This window comes from Mugil cephalus, chromosome 7 (genome assembly GCF_022458985.1).
Source record: "Mugil cephalus isolate CIBA_MC_2020 chromosome 7, CIBA_Mcephalus_1.1, whole genome shotgun sequence".
In the NCBI taxonomy this organism is placed as follows: domain Eukaryota; kingdom Metazoa; phylum Chordata; class Actinopteri; order Mugiliformes; family Mugilidae; genus Mugil; species Mugil cephalus.
In genome coordinates, this window is record NC_061776.1 from 28374870 (window position 1) to 28398709 (window position 23840).

General features: G+C 40.0%; 1 protein-coding gene across 3 annotated transcripts in view; it reads right to left on the reverse strand.

Moving 5' to 3' along the window:
• cntnap2b (contactin associated protein 2b) overlaps positions 1 to 23840 on the reverse strand; it is an 85186-nt gene that overhangs the window by 15516 nt on the left and 45830 nt on the right. For all 3 annotated transcript variants that reach the window (XM_047588478.1, XM_047588477.1, XM_047588479.1), the window contains 7 exons: positions 19392 to 19548; positions 17670 to 17797; positions 17061 to 17231; positions 12884 to 13102; positions 4107 to 4343; positions 1940 to 2173; positions 1715 to 1848 (listed from right to left, as the gene is read on the reverse strand). In XM_047588478.1, the coding sequence (XP_047444434.1) occupies positions 1715 to 1848; positions 1940 to 2173; positions 4107 to 4343; positions 12884 to 13102; positions 17061 to 17231; positions 17670 to 17797; positions 19392 to 19548 (1280 nt within the window). The remainder of the gene's footprint in view (positions 1 to 1714; positions 1849 to 1939; positions 2174 to 4106; positions 4344 to 12883; positions 13103 to 17060; positions 17232 to 17669; positions 17798 to 19391; positions 19549 to 23840) is intronic.

A 23840-nucleotide genomic window follows, 5' to 3' on the forward strand; every position in this document is an offset into this window, starting at 1 on the left:
GGGTAAGCACATCATCACTTCATTTTTTCCCTCACAACTGCTTATTACAGTTTATGCAGGATATTAGCTTGGGAGAGCGTTTTTTTTATGTGTGTGCGTGTTGTTTTTTTCACTTTGGACTGTTTTAAGATAACGTACCATGATTCAAAAAGCAAAGTTCAAAACTGAATGGTCCAACGCATTTTAAATCTTGTGCATGTACACAGCAGAGTAGAAACAGGAAATGGCGTTGCACTGTCGAGTTATGTCCTTTCTTGACTGGCAGCAAAACAACCAATCACATCAGCTTCAACTTCCATGCTGCACATAGCAGAGGCCTCCACTGGACTGGACCTTGCTAGTGACGCAAGTGCCTACCAAAGAATTTAAGCACAGAACCAACTACCACAACACAAAGTCTGCTAGTTGAGTTGACAAGCAACAGAGCCACAAAACAAAACAGAACAACTATTTGACTTTTCAAGGAGAGCCAAGGACCCTCCTCAACAAAACTGGAACTACACAGTCAAGACAGCTGTAGTTCATTCAACAAGGACAACAACAATTGGACTTTGCAACCCAGCAACAGCAGGACTGGCAAATCAGCACATTAACCACAATCTTCTCTTTTTGGACGTGACTTGGTAACGTAACTGGGCCGAGTTAGCTTACCTGGCACATACCTTGACTAAGCATAGAAGACTTCAACCATGCCAGTGTATGTAGTGTTTGAAATCAATGAAATACTTGAGCTTTGTTGTTGTCATCTATAGTCTATAGTCATTTAACCTGCACCTTGAATTTGTGACCTCGGTGGTGAACAAAGGATACACCTTTGTTCCCCTCCCCCCACATCACATGCGGTTGGCCTTTAGAGGCCATCTTGGAGACCAGATGTTTTTAAACCTCTTTGTTTTAGGACAAAGAAACCACCGGCCATCTTGTCCATTGTCTGAGGTCAGACTTCACACCTCATACCTCATACACACACATGGTCTCTCACTCACTCAAACTCACACACACACATCCACAAGTGTACATAGTGTATGTAGATCACCTTAGTTTAATGTTTTGTTATTTCATTTTCTAGATGTGTCCAATAAACCTTTGAAACTTTTCTCGTCTACTAATGTTGTACAAGAGTAAATATGCCAACCTCTACACTGTAGAACTCTTAAATCCTTCAGGTTTGCTACTATTAATAGAGTACCATTGTTTGTGATTATTAAGTTAATTATCAAACTGGGTTCTGTGTTAATAGTTAGCATACCCACCGTTATGAGACAGAATTTTGGTAAATTGGCTGTCTGGTGTCCCCAGGTGGATGTTAAATAAGTCCTATTAATATTTTTATAGTAATAATTTGATAGCCAATAACCCGCCCGAGTGTACTGTAAATAGTGCCCTCTATGTTAAATGGAGCCCGATATTTATAGTGCATAACCTTGATCTGCACTGTCTGTAGGAGCCAGTGTACAATATCCACATAAATGGTGCTTCCGTGAGAAGCATCATATTCTTCATATTCTTAGTAATATATTAACACCATAGTTGTGCCAGAGCACAACAATATTAAATTGTGCAGTTTGATCGGGATAGGTGTGCTGTTACTTTTCTCTATCTCATCATCTCAGACATTAGCAGCACTTCAGGGAAGATGTGACTCCATGACCTCCCCACTGCAGGGTATTTTCTACTTCAGTATTGCAATGTCAAGAGACTGTCAAGAACTCACCTGTAGTCTTATCTCCCTTAGGTTCCTAGTTATGTTGACGAAATGTGGTTGTCCGTTAGCCATGTTACGATGATCAACATCTATGGTGTATGGTTCTGACAGCCCCCCTAGACTGTAGCGGATCTGGAGACTGCCTGTATAAATATATACAAACATACGTGTATCTTCTTACATAATGTATTTATAAATTAAAAATTCAACCTGATATGACATTGATGGGCCCACCATTGTGTCTGAGCACCACAGTCACATAGTCTTGTGTCCTGGAACTGATGTAGACCAAAATGCTGGGAGCACTGTAGGTGCTGAAGCTTAGCACCAGCTCCTCCTGTGTCAGGTTGGCTTCACTTGGAACTCTCAAACCGAACAAGCTTTTAACCTCTTGCAGCGCAGAAGGTCCTGACTCTGGTAGGAAGTCATAACGCACCAGGGTTCCTGTCTCAAAGTAGCCACCTACGTCTAATACATACAGAAACCACAACAGAAGAAGTGAATTACATACAATTGTTTTATAAAACTGCTTATCACTAATCAAAGATCTACAGTACTGTGCAAAAGTTTTAGGTAGGTGTGAAAGAAATCTGTTAACTAAGAATGCTTTCAAAAATGGATGTGTTAATAGTTTATTTTCACCAATTAAGAAAATACAATGAATCAACAGAAGAGAAATCTAAAGCAAATCAATATCTGTTGTGACCATCCTTTGTGTTCAAGACAGCACAAATTCTTCTAGGTACACTTACACACAGTTTTTTAAGGAACTTGGCTGGTAGGTTTTTTCAAACATCTGGAGACCTCCAAAAGGCATTAAATAAAGGCAACTGGACTTTTAGAATCTCTTGAAGACGTTTCACCACTCATCCGAATCAGAGTCAGAACCCTCCAGCACTGAGCACAGACTGTACCCACAAGACAGGATGGAAAGGAGAAGGAGGGGTAAACACATCAAACAAACCCTCAAGACTTGAGGATACCCCAACTGGGCCTTTGTTAAATGCCCAAGAAGGTATGTCAAAAAGGACAGGGAAGAGGAGTACAGCAAGAGGAAGAACATCGTCATCCCCAAACAACCCATCCATAAATGCATGGCCCAACACAGGATAGCCAGCTAATCAGGGAATGACTTAGCGGTCCACCCCCACTTGAACGACAAAGGACACTCTTTTGCAGGTAGCAACATTAAAGTCCTAGCCAGTAAAGCAAGTCACCTATATCAAAGTGGAAAAACCTTCTCTAAATAAAGAAGATGGTAGATGGTATAGTTTCAACATCATTCACACCTTGAGACGGTGGTCAAGCAAGTATCTGATGAGTTTTATCCACAGAGTTTTCCTATTTAAATCTCAACTTCCACCAGTATCTCAGAACTAAGAAGTTACTCAGTTGAGTGGCGAAATGTCTTCAAGAAATTATACAAGTCCAATTCCCTTTATTCAAAGCCTTTTGGATTACCATGACCTGGATGACTGAGAACCTTCACAGACATCTTGGAGAACTAATCACAGATCTTCTGTGGATATAGGCTCCCTCAAATCCTTCCGTCTCTTCCAGACACACTCAATGATGATGAGATCAGGGCTCTGTAAGGGCCATGCCATCATTTCCAGGACTTCTTGTTCTTCTTTGCTGAATATAGTTCTTAATGACCTTGCTGTATGTTTGGGGTCTTTGTTTTACTGCAAAATAAATTTGGGGCCAATCATATACCTGCCTCATGGTAATGCATGATGGAAAGTATCTGCCTGTATTTCTCAGCATTGAGGACACCATTAATCCTGACCAAATCTTGAACTCCATTTTTTTTAATACAGCCCTAAACTTCCAAGGAACCACCACCATGCTTCACTGCTGCCTGTAGACACGCATTATTATACCTCTCTACAGCCCTTTGGAGTACAAACTGCCTTCGGCTACAGTCAAATATTTACAATTTTGTCTCATCAATGAATTTTGGCTGCTACTCTCCTATGAAGACCACTTCTGGCCAGATTTCTCCAAACAGTAGATGGGTGTACCTGGGTCCCACTGGTTTTTACCAGTTCTGAGCTGATGGCACTGTTAGGCACCTTCAGGTTTTGAAGGGAAACAAGTACGATGCGTTTTTCATGTACTGCACTATGTTTCCTTCGCTGACCACTGCGTCTATGATCCTACAAAATCCCTGACCATGTGCACCCATTGGGATTGATGCTGGTTTGAAGGCAAAGAGTAGTAACACCAAATATTGATGTGATTTAGATTTTTCTTTTGCTCACTCACTTTGGATTTTATAAATTGATAAAAATAAACAAACATTATTTATATTTTTGCAAGCACTTTAATTTAAAGCATTTTTACCCACACCTGCCTAAAACTTTTGCACAGTACTGTATATTGTTGTTTAAGGCTATACCATTGGTACAGAAGGGTCCATTATAAGCGGTGAGGGAGCAGTCGCATGAGTATCCATTATACTGCTCCACGCATTTCCCTCCATTCCTGCAGTTCATCCCATAGCTACTGCAGTGGCCCTGGCAGCCTCGATTAACACCTGAAGTCACCTTTGCCCTCTCCTCGAGGTCAAACATGACACCATTTATCCTCAGAGCTCGCATGCAACCCAGGACACCCCTCTGCCCACTTGAAGCACCTAAGATACAAGAAATGGAGACACGAAGAAAAAGGTCAGTTCACATTTATTACTACTAACAACTACTCAGAAAATAGTAAATACATTAATTTAAAAAATATTTCATTGATTAGTTAGTTGTTTTCTGCAACCCTAGTGTCATAATCATTCCAATTGTGCAACACTTGAACCTAACAAACATATAAAACAATATGATCAATCTGTTCTCTTTGGGTGGAATGAGTGAAACACTTCTGTACATTTGTCTGAGGTGAATATCATGTGACTTAATGATTTAGTAATTTCTAGCTTTCTTTCTGTTGAATATTTTCTGTGTTGTCAATAAAGTTATTTTCTTCTTCTTCTGTTATATGTCCAGGGGACACTCCATATCAGGCAGAATGACTGTGCATGTAAAATGTATATTCAGATTGATGTTTTGGGGATATATAAATGGATATCTTATCGCATCATTTAGTGTCCATGTAGATTATTAAGTTAGTATACTTTTGCTCCCTGCGCTTGCTTTCCTTGAACATTATTTATTGGTGCTCTTACACTCCTGACCAAAGAATAACATTGTGATACATCGATTGTAGGGTGGCGCTGTTGAGATGCTGCCTACTCAAATCCTGTGAGGTGAAGACCTGTAGCGAGCACAGTGTGACAACAGTTAAGCATTATAACCCCAGAAATAGACTAAGCAAGGATAATCTAAATGAGGCAAGTGGATGGATACAAGCCAAAGTAGTATGGTGTGGAGAAGTTAATGCTCACAGCACACTGTGGGAAAGTAGGAATACAGTTATCAATGTGTTGGTGATAGAAGATCATTTAGATGAAAAAGAGTTGGTCTGCAGTAATGATGGAAGGGGTACAAGATATATTAGCTCACTGAATATAGAAAGTGTTATGACTTAGCTCTTACATTTCCTGAAATGGCAGGAGAGAGCACGTGGAATGTGTTAAATCCATCAGCGCTAGGGAGTGATCAAAATCCAATAGAGTTTGGAGTTGACCAAGTCAGCATAGTGAAGAAAGACTGTCAAAGTGTAAACTGGACAGAGATGACCTGGTGGCATTGTAAGTGAAGAGCTGTAAGTGAAACCAGGTATGATGAAATTATGGAGGAAGAAATGGGAAATATTGAGGAATTTAATGAGAAAGTGACCGATGCTCTAATGTAGGCAGCTGGAAAAACAATTCCAAAAACAAAGGGAAAGAATCTAATGAAGAGTGTGCCTTGGTGGAATGAGAATTGTCCAAAAAAAGACTGGCAAAGCGCACACACATTGGTGCCAGTAGATCAGAGGTTCTGGTAAAAGCTTTTGTAAAGATTCATAGTTCTGAAAACTTACCTACAAAAGCTATTGTAGGGAAAAGACAACTGAACAGAATACAGGAATAATAAACAGGAGATCATCATTGGGGGGGTTATAGATACATATTTAATGATGAGTATGAGTATGTTACAGTACCCTGCATACTTTCATCTCCGCAATATCAACCGCCTTTGCCCATCCCTCTCACCTAATAGCACTTCCACATTCGTCAATGCCCTTATCACATCCCGTCTTGATTACTGTAATGCACTTCGTCACGGTCTGCCACAGAAATCCCTCAATAAACTACAAAAATTCAGCTGCACGTGTCATTTCCAGAACCCCATCCACACAGTACATCACTCCTGTCCTCAAACAGCTTCACTGACTTCCACATTGACTTCAAAACCCTGCTCCTCACATTTAAGGCCCTCCATAACCTTGCACCTCCATACCTCACCGAACCCCTCCACACCTACAAACCTTTCCGCACACTCAGGACCTACTCTGCTTCACTCCTCTTCACCCATTCTGTCCACTTAGCCACAATGAGAACGAGAACTTTTAGCTGCACTGCCCCTTGGCTCTGGAATACACTCCCACAGCACATCCAGACTCCAACATCACTGTCAACCTTCAAATCTCATAAGGTCAAGATTGAGAAAAGATGTACAAATCATTTGACGGTGTACTCAGAGTTAATAGCAATGATAATAGCTCTGTAATGGATGGAGGATCCTGGAAAAGATAAAATGGTGACTGCATCAGACAGTTTGGCAGCCCTCACTATGTGTAAAACTAATCGGTTGCTGTTGAGGCCAGATGGTTGAAAGTTGCTGCTGCCCAGGTCTCAAGATGGTTGTCGCTTCCATGTCATCTTCAGTAGCAACAGGCAGCAGCAGCGGCTGCCGCCATTAGTCTCAGCCCTGTTCTATAGCGTTTAGGCGTTTATAGCATTCACGTGTTCCTAGCCACCACCCACCACAGCCCACCCCCCAAACCATCCCCTCCACGCCAAAATCCTGCCAATAAGTTGACACTGAAAATTAAACCACTGAAACTGAAAACCAGTGACACTGAAAAAAAAACAACATCAAAAAAAGATACATGGCTTTTGTTACAATGTCAGATATTATTCTCAATGCCAAAGCAGGCAGTTCAAAAGCTGGAAAGAATTTGGCATTCCACTAATTCTGAAGAAGCTCAAATAGCCTGGAAAGATAGTTTAACAACTTATATAAAAAAAACTCTCCTTAAGATTAGAACAGCATATTGTTCTTCATTAATAGAAGAAAACAAGAACAACCCCAGATTTCTTTTCGGCACTGTAGCCTGGCTGACAAAGACTCACAGCTGTTATTACTTCAGCCCTCAGCAGTAATGACTTCATGAGCTTCTTCACTGATAAAATTGTTGGCATTAGAGATAAAATTCACAGCACCCTTCCAGCTGTCAAAAATGTAAGTACAGTGACATTAGAAACCTCTGTAGGACCCAGTTATTACTTGAAATTGATCTTTGGGAGCTCACTTCAGTAATTACAGCATCTAAACCATCAACTTGTTTTCTAGACCCCATCCTGACTAAATTGCTCAAGGAGGTTTTTCCATTAATAAATACCTCCCCTCCCCCTCCATCTTCTTGTGAGGGTTTCTGGTCTGGAGTGCTGAATAGTGCAGCTTGATATGTGTATCTATGACAGAAGTTTGTTTATCTCGTTTCTCCTGCTCTTCTTTTCTCCTTTTCTTCTTTTCTATATTCTCTGTTTCTACCCGGCTGGCCTTCAGAAGATAGGTCCCTCTGTATGAACTGGGTTCTGCTCAAGGTTTCTTCCTGTTAAAAGGGAGTTTTTCCTTGCCACTGTCGCCCTCAGGCTTGCTCTGGAGGTTGTTGGCCGGTTTTTGTAAAGCGTCTTGAGACTATTTGCATTGTTATTGGCGCTATATAAATAAAACTGAATTGAATTGAACTGAATTGGACTGAATAAAAAAAAAAACACTCTTGACCTAGATGTTTTTGAAACTGTAGGCCAATATTAAACCTTCCTTTTATTCCTAAAGTTTTAGAAAGGGTTGTTGCCAATCAGTTGGTTCATCATTTAAACAGGAATGGTTTGTTTGAAGAGTTTCAGTCAGGTTTTAGAATTCATCATAGTACAGAAACGGTTCTGGTTAAAGTTACCAATGATCTCCTCATGGCTTCAGATGTTGGACTTGTGTCTATACTTGTCCTGCAAGATCTTAGTGCTGCATTTGACACCACTGATCACAGTATTCTACTACATAGACTTGAAAGTGTGATCAAGATTACAGGAATTGCATTAGACTGGTGTGAATCATATCTGTCAGACAGATTTCAGTTTGTCCACATAAACAACAACTCTTCTATATATACCAAAGCAAGCTATGGAGTTCCTCAGGGTTCTGTGCTAGAACCAGTATTATTCACATTATACATGCTTCCCTTAGGCAATATTATTAGAGGGCATGGCATAAACTTCCATTGCTATGCAGATATATTTATCCATGAAACCAGATGAAACTAATCCGCTGGTTAAACTCCAAGCATGCCTTAAAGACAAAGGCTTGGATGACCTGTAATTTTCTATTTTTAAACTCAGACAAAACAGAAGTCATTCTATTTGGCCCTAAACATGTCAGAGATTCATTATCTAATCACCTGGTTTCGTTGGCATAACCTTGGCCTCGAGTACTACTGTGAAAAACCTTGGTGTTATATTTGACCAGGACATGCCCTTTAATTCTCACATAAAGCAGGTGACCAGGACTGCTTTCTTTCACCTTTGTAATATCATCAAAATTAGAAAAATCCTTTCTCAGAGTGATGCAGAAAAACTAGTTCATGCATTTGTGTCTTCCAGGCTGGATTATTGTAACTCGTTACTGTCTGGCTGTCCAAATAGCTCTTTAAAAATCCTCCAATTAATTCAAAACACTGCAGCAAGAGCACTGACAGGAATTAGCAAGAGAGATCATATTACTCCAGTTTTAGCTTCTCTTCATTGGCTCCATTTAAAAATCTAGAATTTAAAATCCTCATCCTTATAGACAAGGCCTTGAAAGGTCTAGCTCCATCATATATGAAAGACCTCATAGAACCATAACGTCCTAACAGATCACTACGATCTCAAGCGCAGGTCTATTTGGGGTTAGAGTTTCTAAAAGTAGAATGGGAGGTAGAGCCTTCAGCCATCAGGCTCCTCTCCTGTGGAACCAGCTCCCAGTTTGGGTTCGGGAGGCAGACACAGTCTCTACTTTTAAGGTCAGGCTTAAGACTTTTCCTTTTTTTCTATTACTAACCGCTTTGTCCCACTCTCTTCCCTCCCCTCCTCTCCCCTCCCCTTCCATCTCCATCTTCTTGTGAGGGTCTCTGGTCTGGAGTGCTGAATATCTGACTTGTGGAGTTCTAAGCTACATCTGCTGCCATGGCCTCATCAACCAGCCCAGTCTCCATAAACTACATCTGCTCAAGTTTTCTTCCTGTTAAAAGGTAGTTTTTCCTTGCCACTGTCGCCTTCAGGCTTGCTCTGGAGGTTGCAGGCTGGTTTTTACAAAGGACATATCTCTGACAACTGTGAAACAATGCTTGAGAAAGACAAAAATTGGATCTATGATGACTGGAAACCAGTTCTGTGGACTGATGAAAGCAAGTTTGTAATATTTGGTTCAAAACCCAGAGTCTATGTCCACAGACAAACTGGTGAACGTCTTAAGGGACCATGTGTAACACCCACAGTAAAGAAAGGAGGTGGTAGTGCCATGGTATGGGGATGTTTTGCAGGTGATAGAGTAGAACATTTGTTTGAAGTAAAGGGTATCTTCCTCCCTTGTAGTATCTCTGATCATAATGTAATAATAACCTCATTTAACCTGGATTTCCTACAAGGTACTCCATCCAGGTGGAGGTTCAATACAACCCTTCTGAAAAACGAAACATATCTCTCACAACTTAAAAACCAAATTGGAAGAATTTATTAATATTAACAAAGATTCAGTCTCGGATAATGCTTTTGTATGGTCAGCGTTCAAAGGCTGTCTGCGCCACAATGCGATTGCTTTCTCGTCCTATCTTAAAAAATGTAGATTACAAAAGATTTCCCATTTAGAACAGGCTCCAGTACTTTGGGGAGAGAGCTTAAGGACAACTATAGTAATGATGCGGAAACAAAGCTTAAATCAGTGAGGGCAGAACTAGATGATATTCTTAGGCAGCGGATTGAATTTATGATGCACACCACCAAATGTAGATATTACAATGATAGCAGTAAACCAAGTCGTCTTCTTGCTTAAACGCTGAAACGGTAAGAAAATCATTTCAACACTCCATCTATTAACTGCCCGGTGAAGGGACTGGTCACTAAAACAGCTGATATTAATAATATAGTTAAGTAATTTTTGAAAGTCTTTACTCCTCGGAGGACAGACTCTGAATTATTCAATTCATTCAATGATAAGCTTAATCTACCCATGCTGTCTGACAAAGAATCTAAGGACCTGGATGCCCCTTTAACTTTGGACGAATTACACACAGGAGTTAAACTAACCAATAGGGGGCGCTCCCCAGGAATTGATGGAATCCCTGCTGAACTATATTTAGAACTATGGAATATTTTAGGTCCGATTTGGTGTGACACTATTAATGCCGCTATAAAAAAGGGCTATTTTCACAAAGATCTTAATACAGCACTTATTTCAGTGCTTCGTAAGCCCGGCAGGGATCCCCAGAATTGTGCAAGTTAAGGTGGCTTCCACCACACCAGTTATCATTAAAACATTGGTTACAACTGTATATATGTGTGTGTGTGTGTGTGTGTGTGTGTGTGTGTGTGTGTGTATTCCCTATGTTATTAATGTTTAAATCAATAAGTAAATAAGTAGATTACAAAAAAAGGGGGTATCTTGAAGAAGGAACAGTACCACTCCATCCTCCAGCGTCAAGCCAGCAGTTCCATCTGGACTAAGACTTGTGGGTCGAAAATTGTTTTACAGCAAGATAATGGCCTTAAGCATTCTGCCAAGCTCTGTCAATGTTACCTAGACAAAAAAGAAGAGGAAGATGGTTTGGCCCCCTCAGTCTCCAGACCTCTCTCCAATTGAGCTAGTCTGGGATGAAGTGGATCGATCAGTCAGAAAAGTGCGTCTTATCAATGAGCAGTCTCTTCTTGATGAACTTAAGAAAGCTTGGAATGTAATTCCTGGTACATACCTTAAAAAAATTGTGGAATGAATGCCTCATATATGTCATTTGTTAACCAAAGCCAGAGGAGGTTACTTTGAAGAAAGCAAAGTCTAAGCAAGAAAAACTCAAATGCATGATGAATTATGGTAAAAAAAATGCCTTCTGATAAGTTACTCTTTATATGATAATCGTGTTTATTTTCTTGCAAAGTATACCTATGAAACTATGATTTTTTTTTTTTTTTTTTTCTCAAATTTGGTGGCGCCAGGTTCTTCACTGACGACGTGTTCAGGTTGCACCGTGAGGTGTATAACAAGACTGAATGGAGAAATCTTGTTGCCTCACATTAAGTGACTTTTTCCAGCCAGCCATTTTAACCCCAGGACTAAGTCACTATGCTCTGGCCAGGATCAGGAGCCCTGAATGTGCCTTTGATCTTTGTTTTTCTGACGAAACCTTAGAGCTTATTCTGAAATTCACCAATTCACCCTCTCTATCAACATGGGAATCAAACCCACGACCAGAGCTAATCAGACAGACATCTGATCATCTTTCACTGAGCACTGACATTGAGGAACTGTAATCACACAAGTCACGTGTGTGTGTGTGTCTGTGTGTGCATGTGTGTAGCTGTAATCATATAAAGTTACCTGTGTGTTTGTGTGTATGTGTGGAGAGTAGTGCATGCATATGTGTGCGCGCGTGAGTGTGGTAGAGGAGTGTTTGTTGGTGTGTGTTGTTGTAATATAAATGTATGGGAAACAGGGATCAGAATTGGTCTCAGTGTGGCTACCATGGCAACTTGAGGTGGTTGTCAATGATGACAGAAGCGCGCTAGGCAGCGACAGACAGAAAAAGGGTAATTTTCTGCCTCTGCACTGGTCTCACATTTGGGCTTACTGTGACTGTAACGCTCCTATCAGAGAAACAAGCAGACCAATGCTGTCGTAAGGACTTCTCAAAGAATTTAATATGTTATTTGGAGACATGTGCAAGCTTTAAACAGGGGTCCCTTCTACTTCTCTCAGAAAATCTTTGCATTAGAGTCAATGGATAGCAGAGAGAGATGTGACTGCACTCAGAGGCTCACAGAAGTCTCACTGCTTTGCCGAGCACATTGTGAAAGACAGAATAAGTTTGTCTACAACTGTGGAAAAAATCATGTGTGTCCAGTGTAAATTGTGGCCGGGACAAGCATGGAAAGAGAAAAGTTTAAGGCAATTTCAGACAACTTCCCCCACTCTAACTGATGATGTCACCCACTCTAGCACAAACATTCTGCGCAATACACACCCATATAATCTCAAAATTTCTCCAAAAATGATCATGGTCATTGAACAGTGATGAGTGATCAAAAACTATAAGTCCTATCTGAAACAGAAGCGCTTTCAATCTTTTAAATCTCCAGTGTGGCCAGTTACTAAGATGCTGCAGTAGCAATTTTTTTCATGAGTTATATGAAAGTTTTTTTTGCATTAATTTTCAGCCTTGTAAATACAAGTTCACCTAGCTGTAGATTTAGCTATTATAACATGAAATGCAATGGATGAAAGAATTGTATCATACTTGAAACAATATTATAACAATATGTCCCAATGCATACATGAGTTCACATTCTGAGTTTGATATACAGTATACAACACACTCCTAATCTGGGTGCACGATCAGTCAGGTTCTAGGCACTGGTTCTAAACTTCCCTGCACTCATACACTTGTCTTTAGCTCATAAAATCAGAAAGGTATTTACTTTACATCCACATGTTTGATGAGACTGGTGAAACCAGCCATAAACTCTATATTTTTTACTGTACAGTTATAAATACATTGAATGTGGCAGATAAATTGTGGTTATATTAACATACTGTATGTTCAAAAGTGTTTTTAAACTGCTACACAGTTGAGCTCTTTAAGTCAGTGGACTGTCAAATTAAAAAAGAAAAAAGAGAAAGAAAAAAACATTGCATGATCACATTGGGCAACTGTAGAGGACCCTGCAATTTATTGTGTGTATGCGTATATGTTTGTGTTTACGGGACTTACCAACAAACAGATCACTGTAGAACTCTAGTTTTGTATGTCCCTGGGGGAGGGTGGGTCTGACTTCTCTGTATTGTCCATTAAGCTGCAGAACTGCCTCCTTGATGTTCTTCTCAGCCTCCACACGATGCCATTTACCATTGTTCAGCGGCATTGGTGAGTGGACAACAAGCTCCATTAGTTCACTGCCCACGTTGAAAGAGAATACCACCACTGAGCCTCCTGGGAGTGCAGGTCGAAAGTTCATATTTTTAAAATTTCATTGTAATTTCTGCTCCTCAAAATCCTGAACACAGACTTAAGATAAAGAGAATAAAAAGTGTCAGTCTCTTTGATCAAATGTGAACAGATGTGAACATTATTCGAGATGACTAAATTAATGGTAGGGTAAGGTTGGTGGTTGGTAGGGTTCCGATTCTTAACAGTATTGTCAATTAAAATAAATAAAATAAATAATGTCCTAATTAAGTGAAACTTGGACAAACATGGGCTCTTTCTGGATCAAAGATTAACTCTAATGTGTTAAGGAACTTTACAGTATGTTTTTGTAATGTCAATATAAACCTGTTGGACAATGAAAGGAAAGAAAGCCAAAAACATCCAAATTTAATCTGGAAACTGACTGATTTGATTTTTTTTTCGAAATTATATAAAGTCCTGGAAAAGTAGAGGGTTAGGGTTAGAGTAGAGATTAATGAAAATGAGAGATCATGTACTAAACATCTCTCTAAAATAATAATAAAATTAAAAAAAACAGTGACACTATAATCTTTTGTCTATGTGGTCAAAGAAATGTGCACCGGAAAAACGCACTACATCAACAGTCTAAAAAATACTCAGGGTAAAAGCAAAAAAATAAATAAATATCATAAAAAATCGGGAATAGACAGCTCTATTAATCTTGTAATCCACTGAACCCCAATTAGAGGCCTGCAGAAGCCAAAACTATCTGGCCTGTGTATTGGTATAATATGTGGAATATTAATGCGCAACATATATAATATGATATGCACTCCTTTGTTCTGGAGTGGCTGTGGCTCAGTAGCTAGAGTAGGTTGTAGATGCTCCTTAAATTTGTGGGAACACAAACAGACTACTTTTTTGACACTAACAAGAATGGAACTTCATCCTCTGTGAGATGGGAGGCATTTAAGGCCTGTGTTCGTGGTCAAATAATTAGCTATACCAGCTCAATAACTAATAAAACAAATCTAGAAATATCAACTTTAGACAGGGAAATGAAATATCTTGAGAGGGAGGTAGGCACGACAAACTCCCATACACAGAAATTGGTAACTCTGTAACTCTCAGGGCCAAATATAATGCACTTTCGGCTGCTAAGGCAGAAAATAGCTTAATAAGATTAAAACAAGTATTTTATGCACAAGGGGAGAAAAGTGGAAAGCTGTTAGTTTGGCAAATGAAAAAAAAAATAGCTACAGAAAGAGCCATTAATAGTATCCATACTTCAAATGGCGACATAATTGTTGATCCTCTAATAATAAATGACACCTTTGCCGTATATATTATTAGACTCTTTATGAAGCAGAAGTATCAGAACTAGGGGAGGACCAAACTTCCTTTCTTAACCATCTCTCAGTCCCCACCATATCTGAAGACGATATGTCCTGGATGGACCTTGTACTCAAAATAAATATATCTATAAATCATATGAAAGGAGGGAAAACGGCAGGTCCTGATGCACTCCAAATTGACCTGAAGGATTTAGATATCTTGGTATTTTTATTACTCCCAACCTAAACTCATTAGTCTCTGCTAATTAAGACGGGTTACTTTAAAAGTGACGGAATCTCTAAGCAGATGGGTCTCACTCCATTTGTCTGTGATTGGACGTATATATGTTTTCAAGATGAATGTCCTTCCTAAATTTATTTATCTGTTCCAATCAATCCCACTTCCACCTCCTCCTAAATTCTTCCGAGATATGAAAACAACTCTTACTAAATTCATTTGGAAAAATATAGCTGCATGCAGCAATGTGGGGGTCCAAGCACATTGGCCATAAGCCTTGACGAGAAGTTTCGAGTGAATCGGCGAAGAATTGGCGGAAATACGAGCTGACTTCCTGGTAGTCAGTAGCGGGCAAACGAAATCGAAAAATCAATCTCCTAACTTTCGTGCGGATCGGTCTGAAGATTGTCTCTGCTGATTCGCGTGAGAATCAGACAAAATTTGCAACCCGTAAAACTTTTTAAAAGTTTTTGACAAAATCCAATACGTTGGCCAAATTCTTGCAAATGCGTGAAAAGCTTTGCCAGATCCTGAAAGGGGACATTCCACAGTATCAGCAGTCATAAAAATGTACTCTGAAATCCCTAGTGGCTGAACGGCGCCAAATTCGTTGTGCCTACTTAAGACGGAGTCCTGAAGCGTCCAGCCAATTTGGTCTTCGGAGGTCGCCGATATATAAAAAAACATCCTGTTTGGCGGCTTCACCGCTGATGGTACTGGGGTAACATCAAAAGTTAGCCTGAAGTATACATGGGGCATCCCACAGTACCTGTGGATGTCACAAAGTCATTTCAAATGTATAAATATATACATATAAGTCGTCAAGAGATATGAGCAAAAACAATAGTTTTGTAATTACAGCGCCCCCTACAGGCCAAATGACACCAGATTCATTGTGTCCACTTGGGACTGGGTCAGGACCGATGTTAATATGTCACACCGTTGCCGAGATATGAGCTCATATTGAAAACTGCACCTTCGCCGCTGATTTCGATTGGAAAGTGGAAATTAAAAAAAACACCTAGTAACTTTTGTGTGGGTTGGTCTGAAGATAGTCTGTGCCGATTTTCGTGAGAATCTTGCGACCCGTGAATCTCTAAAGGTTTTTCACAAATTCCAAAATGGCAGACAATCTAATATGACGCATAGGGCTGCCCGTATGTAGTTCTTATCACATTCAGAGTTATCTCGGGTTAAAATGGAAACATTGTCGACAAGGGGGCGACCGTTAGATTCATATTTATATTCTGAATGTTTTAAGAATCTAAAGAAAAACACACCAAACCCATTTGTTAGAAATTCCTTGATGGTACGGCATGAAGCTCATAATGCTGTAGGTGACACTCAACCGTTGTCTTGTCTAGAGCCTATTTGGGGACACACAGGATTCAAACCTGGTACGAGTCACACAAACCTTTATAACGAGATCTATCTAATACTTATAGTCTTAAACATAAGCTTGGTGAATTTAATGAAATCTGGGGCCTTTTCTTAAGTTTTCTCAAAAATACAGATCTGCAACATACCAGACCATGTAACTATCTGACCCGATTTCCGGTTGACCTATTACGAGATATAATAAACAAGAGTTGTTCATGCAGCAGACCAGCATTTCAAACAACAGCCATAGGGATAATATCACATTTTTTAATCTCCTGCGTAATATTCGCGCTACTTCTGGTGCAGGTAAAACCCTTGATATCCCTCTGACGGTTCTTCTAGCTGCTCCGTTTCTCTTCTTCTTCTTCTTCTTCTTCTTCTTCTTCTTCTTCTTCTTCTTCTTCTTCTTCTTCTTCTTCTTCTTCTTCTTCTTCTTCTTCTTGTGTGGTTGGCTTTCTTGGATGTTTTTGTTCCGGGGTCACACACCAGCAGAGTGGAGCATGTGAACACACATTATCCGATTGAAAACTCCGATTCCATTCGCATTATCTGGATGTCTCAATCGGATAATGAGTAACGTGTTTACATGCACTTAAGTTCACCTGTTATAGTCCGATTAAGGTCGTAATTATTTTTTTCATTTTGAGTTTAAAAATTAAAAATATTTAAAAAAAAAATGATAATAAAAAGGATAATACAAAGTTTAAAGTCTACTTAGAGTTAAAATCTACATCTAATAATCTCATGTACTCTTGTGTCGTGTTTTTTGCTGCATGTATGGTTTATTTGAAGGAAATCCATCTGCTCTTCCTGTCCTCCTCTTCTTCCTTTTTGATGTCAATTTCCCTACCCAGCCTAAAGCAGATGGGTTAGGGTTCTCCTTAAAGTATTATTTTTTTTTTCTTTTCCACTGTTTAATTGTTTGCATCTGGGGGTTTAAAATTCTCGGTTCAATGAAGCATCTTGAGACACACAGGATTTGGACTGAAATATGTAGGAGCAAGTGAGAACAGAGGAGTGAAGCTGTGCAGTGTACATCCAGACATACCTCTGAGTTCGATGTGAAGGAAGTCGGAGGTTCCTCGGTTCTCCAGAAAGACTCCATGAGTGGAAGATGTCTTAAAGTAGAAGGAGATATCAGAGCTGGTTTCTCCTCTGAAAGAATGGAAGTGGAGGTAGGAACCAGGACTTGAAAAGGAGGCTGCATTCCAGAAATTCCCTTTAGAAAACAGGGGCAGGATATGGAATCAATTATTAATATTTATCTGATGATATCTCATATATACTCACAAACTGTCTCATAGATCATCAGCTATGTGTTATATTACTAGACCCTACATGTTTCCTTCAGCTTGATATATGTATCTATGACAGAAGTTTGTTTATCTTGTTTCTCCTGTTCTTCTTTTCTCTCTATCTTCTCTGTTTCTACCCGGCTGGCCTTCGGGCAGATGGGTCCATATGAGCTGGGTTCTGCTCAAGGTTTCTTCCTGTTAAAAGGGAGTTTTTCCTGCCACTGTCGCACTTAGGCTGCTCTGGAGGTTGCAGGCTGGTTTTTGTGAAGCGTCTTGAGACGATTTGTATTGTTATTAGCGCTTTATAAATAAAACTGAGTTGAATTGAATTGAATTGAATTGAATAAGTCAGAAACACTCACGGTCTCCCTGGCACTTCAGTGGTCCTATCGTCAGTTTGGCCTCAGACCCCGCTCTGCGTGTATCACCAACTACCACCTGACTGACTGGCAAATGGTCTTTGTAGACCAGCAGGCCGGCATCCTCTCTCCTGTAAATGTACATGAATGAACACAGACACACAAAGACGCATGACAAAGAAAAGTTAGGTTGATGTTACACTACCCAACATCCGAAGGAGTTTAGATTGAGAAATCATGTGATTTATAAAACTCGTAACTTTACTGTTTGACATTAATGATTATGGTAAATGGTCTTGCTCTTATATAGCACTTTTCTACCTACTCAAAGGTACTCAAAGCGCTTTTACAGTCAGAGATACATCCACCCATTCACTCACACAAGCACACACACATTCACACACCAGCGCCAGTTGCACTGGGAACAACTGGGGATTTAGTGTCTTGCTCAAGGACACTTCGGCACATGGCACACTCGGGGGATCGAACCGCTAACCCTTCGGTTCATGGACAATCCGCTCTACCTACTGAACCATAGCCGCGATTAGACAAATTCAATGTATGTTGCTGTGTGTAAAGATGCAGTAACACTACTACATACAGTTTTACAATTCAGAGTTAAGGCAACGCAGCTAATGTCAATCCACATTGGTAAATTGTGCATATAAGAGCTCATCATGCAAGAGGTGGGGTACACCCTGAACAGGTTGCCAGTCTATGCAAGGCTAACACAGAGACAAACAACCATTTGCCCTCACACTCACACCTAGTGTCAATTTGCAATCACCAATAAACCTAACAAGCCTGTCTTGGAGGTGGTTGAAAACTTGCGCAGACACCGGGAGAACATGCAAAACAACATGCATCCACCCAGAAAGACCCGAGCCGGACTTGAACCCGGACATTCTTACTGGGAGGCATTAGGCCCGGTTCATACTCAACATGCCCGAAGGGAGATTAGGTACTAGTGCCATGCACTGTGAGCAACTGGGGGTTCAGTGCCTTGCTAAAGGACACAAACCACAAACTCTCAGGTTCTTTTAGCCTTAGTTCTTGCTGGTTCAAGAAACCATTTTTGGTAACATATATGGTTTTCACTTAGCCAATCAGTAAAGATCGAGGCAATATTTTCAGTTTAAATCACTGTTAAATGTGGTCTTCAAGGTCCACCTCTACAAGAACGCAGACATGCTGCAAGAAGCATATCTGCTTTATTAGGGCTATGAGGCAACGCATAGCTGCCCTAATGTTATACCGCGTGTTTCTTCTTATTATTAGGGCTACGAGGCAATGCATAGCTGCCCTAATGTTATACCGCGTGTTTCTTCTTCTTATTAGGGCTACGGGGCAATGACCGAGGCTCTAGCCCCTACAGCATAGCGAACAGAGGATCCAGTTTAAATTCCGTATTCTGTCTCTCTGCTTTGCTGAGCACATTGTGAGAGACAGAACAAGTTTGTCTACAACTGTGGAAAAAATCTTGTGTCTGGTGTGTAAATTGTGGCCAGGACAAGCGTCGAAAGAGAAAAATTGTCTGTCTTTCATTTTTCAATTTAAGATCGTGATAAAATCGAAATTGTGATTTTGTTTTAAAAAAATGGTGAATTTTTGCCATATCGTCCACCCCTATAATATAAATAACATTTAATTTACCCCTAAATCCTACACATTGGACCTTGTTATCATGATAAAAAATAATGGTTAATAATGGTAATAATTACTCACCAAGAGGGTAGGTCAGCGTCACAATTGCAGTAGTATTTGGGATCAGTACAGTTGTGTTCAATACCGCAGGAACACTTCTGTATGCCTGGTCCTGAACCCCCCCAGTAGGAGTGCCTCTCATTGGCTCTTCCTACCCACCAGGTAAATGGGGCACCACCTGTGAGGCAAACCAACCAAGCTGGAGTTAGTTTATTCTCATTTTCATTGGTTCAATTCATGAGTTAGAGTACATCCCATACTTTTAAAACAGACTGTATTAGCAGTTTGTTTTGTTTGTCTGTCTTTTGGAGATGGTGCCTTTTTTCTTTCCAATTGTGTGTGTATATATACATATGCAGTACTGTGCAAAAGTTGTAGGTGTGAAAAATACTGTAAACTAAGAATGCTTTAAAATAGAAATCTGCTAATTTTATTTTCATCACTTAACAAGATGTAGCGAATTAACAGAAGAGAAATCTAAATTAAAACAATATTTGGTGTGACGACCCCTTGCCTTCAAGGCAGCATCAATTCTAGGTATATTTGCACATATATTTTTGAAGGCACTCAGCTGGTAGGGTGTTCCAAACATCTTAGACAACTAACCAGAGATCTTCTGTGGATCCTTTTGTCTCTTCGTGTAATTCCAGACATACTTGACGATTTTGAGGCTTTGTGGGGGTCATGCCATCACTTCTTGTTCTTTATGCTGAAGATAGTTCTTAATGACCTTGGCTGTATGTTTGGGGTCTTTGTCATGCTGCAGAATAAATTTGGGGCCAATCATACACCTCCCTGATGGTACTGCGTGATGGATAAGTATATGCCTGTATTTCTCAGCACTGAGGAAACCATTACTCCTGACCAAATCTCCAACTCCATTGACAGAAATGCAGCCCCAAACTTTCAATGAACCTATGTGTGTGTGTGTATATATATATATATATATATATATATATACACACACACACACACACACACACATATATACTTACATACATATGCATACATACATATACATACATACATATACATACATATACACATATATACAAATATACATACATACATATACATATATATACACACATATACATATATACACACATATATATATATAAACATATATACATATATATATATATATATAACATATATATACACATATATACACATATACATACACATAAACATATATATACACATATATACACATATACATACACATATATACACATATACATACACATATATACACATATACATACACATATATACATATATATACACTTACACACATATATATATGATGGGGCTGTTTTATTTGCTGGGGCTTCAACTTTAGGTGCTACGCCTGGCATGCGGCAGACCACCCTCACCGAACACAGGGCATTAAGTAAGTCTACATCTGAGAAGCTGACAGACACAATTGCCAGGTGGATAGCCAAGGACTGTAGACCGATTAGTATTGTCGAGGACATGGGCCTCGCAGAAGTTTTGAAAGTGGCAACTTTAGACGCACTCAACAAGCCACCGTCGAGAGGCACAGTGATGACTAAAATCAACTAACTATATGACGCTAAAAAGAAAAACGAAGGAAGAGAATTTGGCTTCATTGGAATCTGTTGCTCCGTGAGTAACAACACTTATCTGGATGTGACTGCGCATCACATCACTAAAACTTGGGAACTGAAGTTGTTTGCTTTAAAAGCAACGAAAACAGAAGAGCGGTAACAGTTTCAAACCACAAATTGAAATTTGAAAATTGAAGGAAAAATTGAAAATTGAAAGAAAAATCACAACTATAGTGATGGACAGTGCACGCAATATGACAGCTGTGGCTAAACTTCTGCCATATGAGCACATGCCCTGCATCGCTCACATGCTACAGAGAAGCATCAACGTGAGGCTCTCCGATAGTGGATTTGCAAATGTGTTGGCCAAGTGTTGCAAACTTGTTTGTCACTTCAGACACAGCGCAACAATTTAAATTGAACTGATCAAGCTCAAATTAAATGTTTAACTGATTTGCTAGCATACAAACTGGTGTTCAAATAACTTATGTGTGTGTGTGTTATTCTGCTGCAGGTATATAACTGAGATTCTGGGTGGAGAGGCCTGTATCTCCTGCTCAGTAGTACTGCATGCCCTCTGCCACCTGCGTCAAGTGATGAAGGTCTCTGAAGAAGACTGAAGATTTAGGACAATCTTCTTGGAAAGCCTAGCCTCCTGTCAAAAAAGTATTAACAATGCATGGCTCAAGCTTGCAACGATGCCAGATCCATGCTTCAAAGACTTGAAGAGTCTGCCCAGGAGTGAAAGGGAAGAAGTGTGGACCTCACTTGGAGGCATGCTGTATGAACAATCACCCAGAAGGTCTCTGCTGACTTCTCAAGATGGACCACCCAGGAAGAAAACTTACTTTCTACAGATGGGCTCAGATTCAGATGAAGAGGTGCAACCTGACAGAGAGATACACAGGTACAGAGCAGAGCCAAGCCTAAGTATGGAGGACTGCCACATTGAGTGGTGGCTGCTCATTCAGAAGCATATGACAAGCTGGCCCTGGTTGCCCGCAAACATCTAGCAACTCCTGCATCCACGGTTCCATGTCAATGACTCTTCTCAGTCGCAGGCCATATTGTTCAGAAGAAATGGTCTGCTTTACATTCAGAAAATGTTAACCAGTTAGTTTGCCTTAGCAACTGACTAAAAGATGAATAAATAAAAGGTAAAAAAGGGCCATATGTCATTGTGCAAGTGTTATTTGTTCAAAAAGAAAACGTGCCATTCACCTATCCTGTATTTGCTAGAAAAAAAAGAGCAATGGCTCTTGGCCAAAGTTGTTTAGAATTAAATAATTGTTTTTTGATTTGTCAGTGATAAAAAAACAAATGAGATATCCGCTTCCTGTCATTTATCTTTCAGTTCTGAGAACAGAACACAGAAAATTTGATTTTTTTCAGTCATATTTGGGATGTGATTAATCAAAATGAATTCAAGAAACCTTGTGATTAATTAGATTAAAATTTTTAATCAGTTGACAGCCATAATATATATATACATATTTATGTATACACTCACAGGACACTTTATTAGGTACACCTTGCTAGTAAAATGTTGGACCCCCTTTTGCCTTCAGAACTGCCTTAATTCTTCGTGGCATACATTCAACAAGGTGTTGGAAACATTCAGCTGGGATTTCGGTCCATATTGACATGATAGCATCACACAGTTGCTTTAGATTGGTCGACTGTACATCTATGATGCAAATCTCCCATTCCACCACATCCCAAAAGAAAATACACAGAGATGGTATTCTGCATTCCTCGGGTGGAACAAATGGTTATTTGAGTTACGTATGTGTTACGCCCTCTGCATTTTCACTGGCTATACAGGTGTGTTTGGCCTGTGCCTAATCACCTTAATCAGCTACACCTGAGAAGACTGACTAAAAGGCCTGTTGAAGAGGCCCAGGTGATGACTTTTCCACTGCAGAAGCTCACCATGGCTCACCTGTTTTTCTGGCCCTTCTTGTAAAATAAATACTTTTTGAAACTCCATCATGTGTCTCCACTTTTATGTTGCGCCTCTCGAGCTGGGACGTAACATAAATGGGGGCTCATCCGGGATCATTTTGGACTTTTTTTTGTGGAGACCGTATGCTGGAGTTTTTTCTTGGGGTGAGAATAGAGATTACCTGAAGCTTTAATTGCTGTGGCTGTCATGTTTTTCTGAGAGGTCGGTTGTTGCTCATGTTGACACGTGAACTTGTTAAGTGTAGGAAGCCTCTGGGTGTTGGTGGGACCATCACCACTTTATTATTTTTGTGCGGTAACCCTGGGGTGGCCCCTGGCGTGCCCGGGAAAGCCGACGAAGACTAGGTAAGGACTAGTTGGGTAGAAGTTAAGTCTGAGGTAGAGAGGAAACCAGATAAGTTCTGGGAAGTCAATCCATGAGCAACGACCTCTAATGTTGCGGTGGCCTGTGGTAGAATTCACTGGTCTTGGTTTTACTATGTTCTTTATCAAGATTGGAATATTTTCGGCGAGCTAAAAGGAGCAGTTTTGTGTGAACATGCCCACTGTGTGAACATCAGCAAATGCAGGTGCTTTGTTCTGTGTTTGTGACCTTTTAGTGTTGACGTCAGCCCAATTTTGGTGGCTGCTGTTCTGATGTTACTAGCTGGGTGAAGGCCGTAACTTTGTTTGGTGAGGTGCCACATTTCTCGTGTTGGGACATTTCAATTTTTTTTGTATTTGTAAATTGTGTGTGCGACCATTAGGCCGTGGTGAGGACAGTTCACTGTGTTAAGATTACGTGTTGCTAATCTTAGTTTAAGTTAGTAACTTGGTTTAAGTAATCATTTGGTTTGTGACTGTGCGCTATGTTATAAGTCATAGTGTGTCTTCGTATCTGGCGTCGAATTTGTGATTTAAGGGCATCGATATCTGCTTTTCTTGAACCATG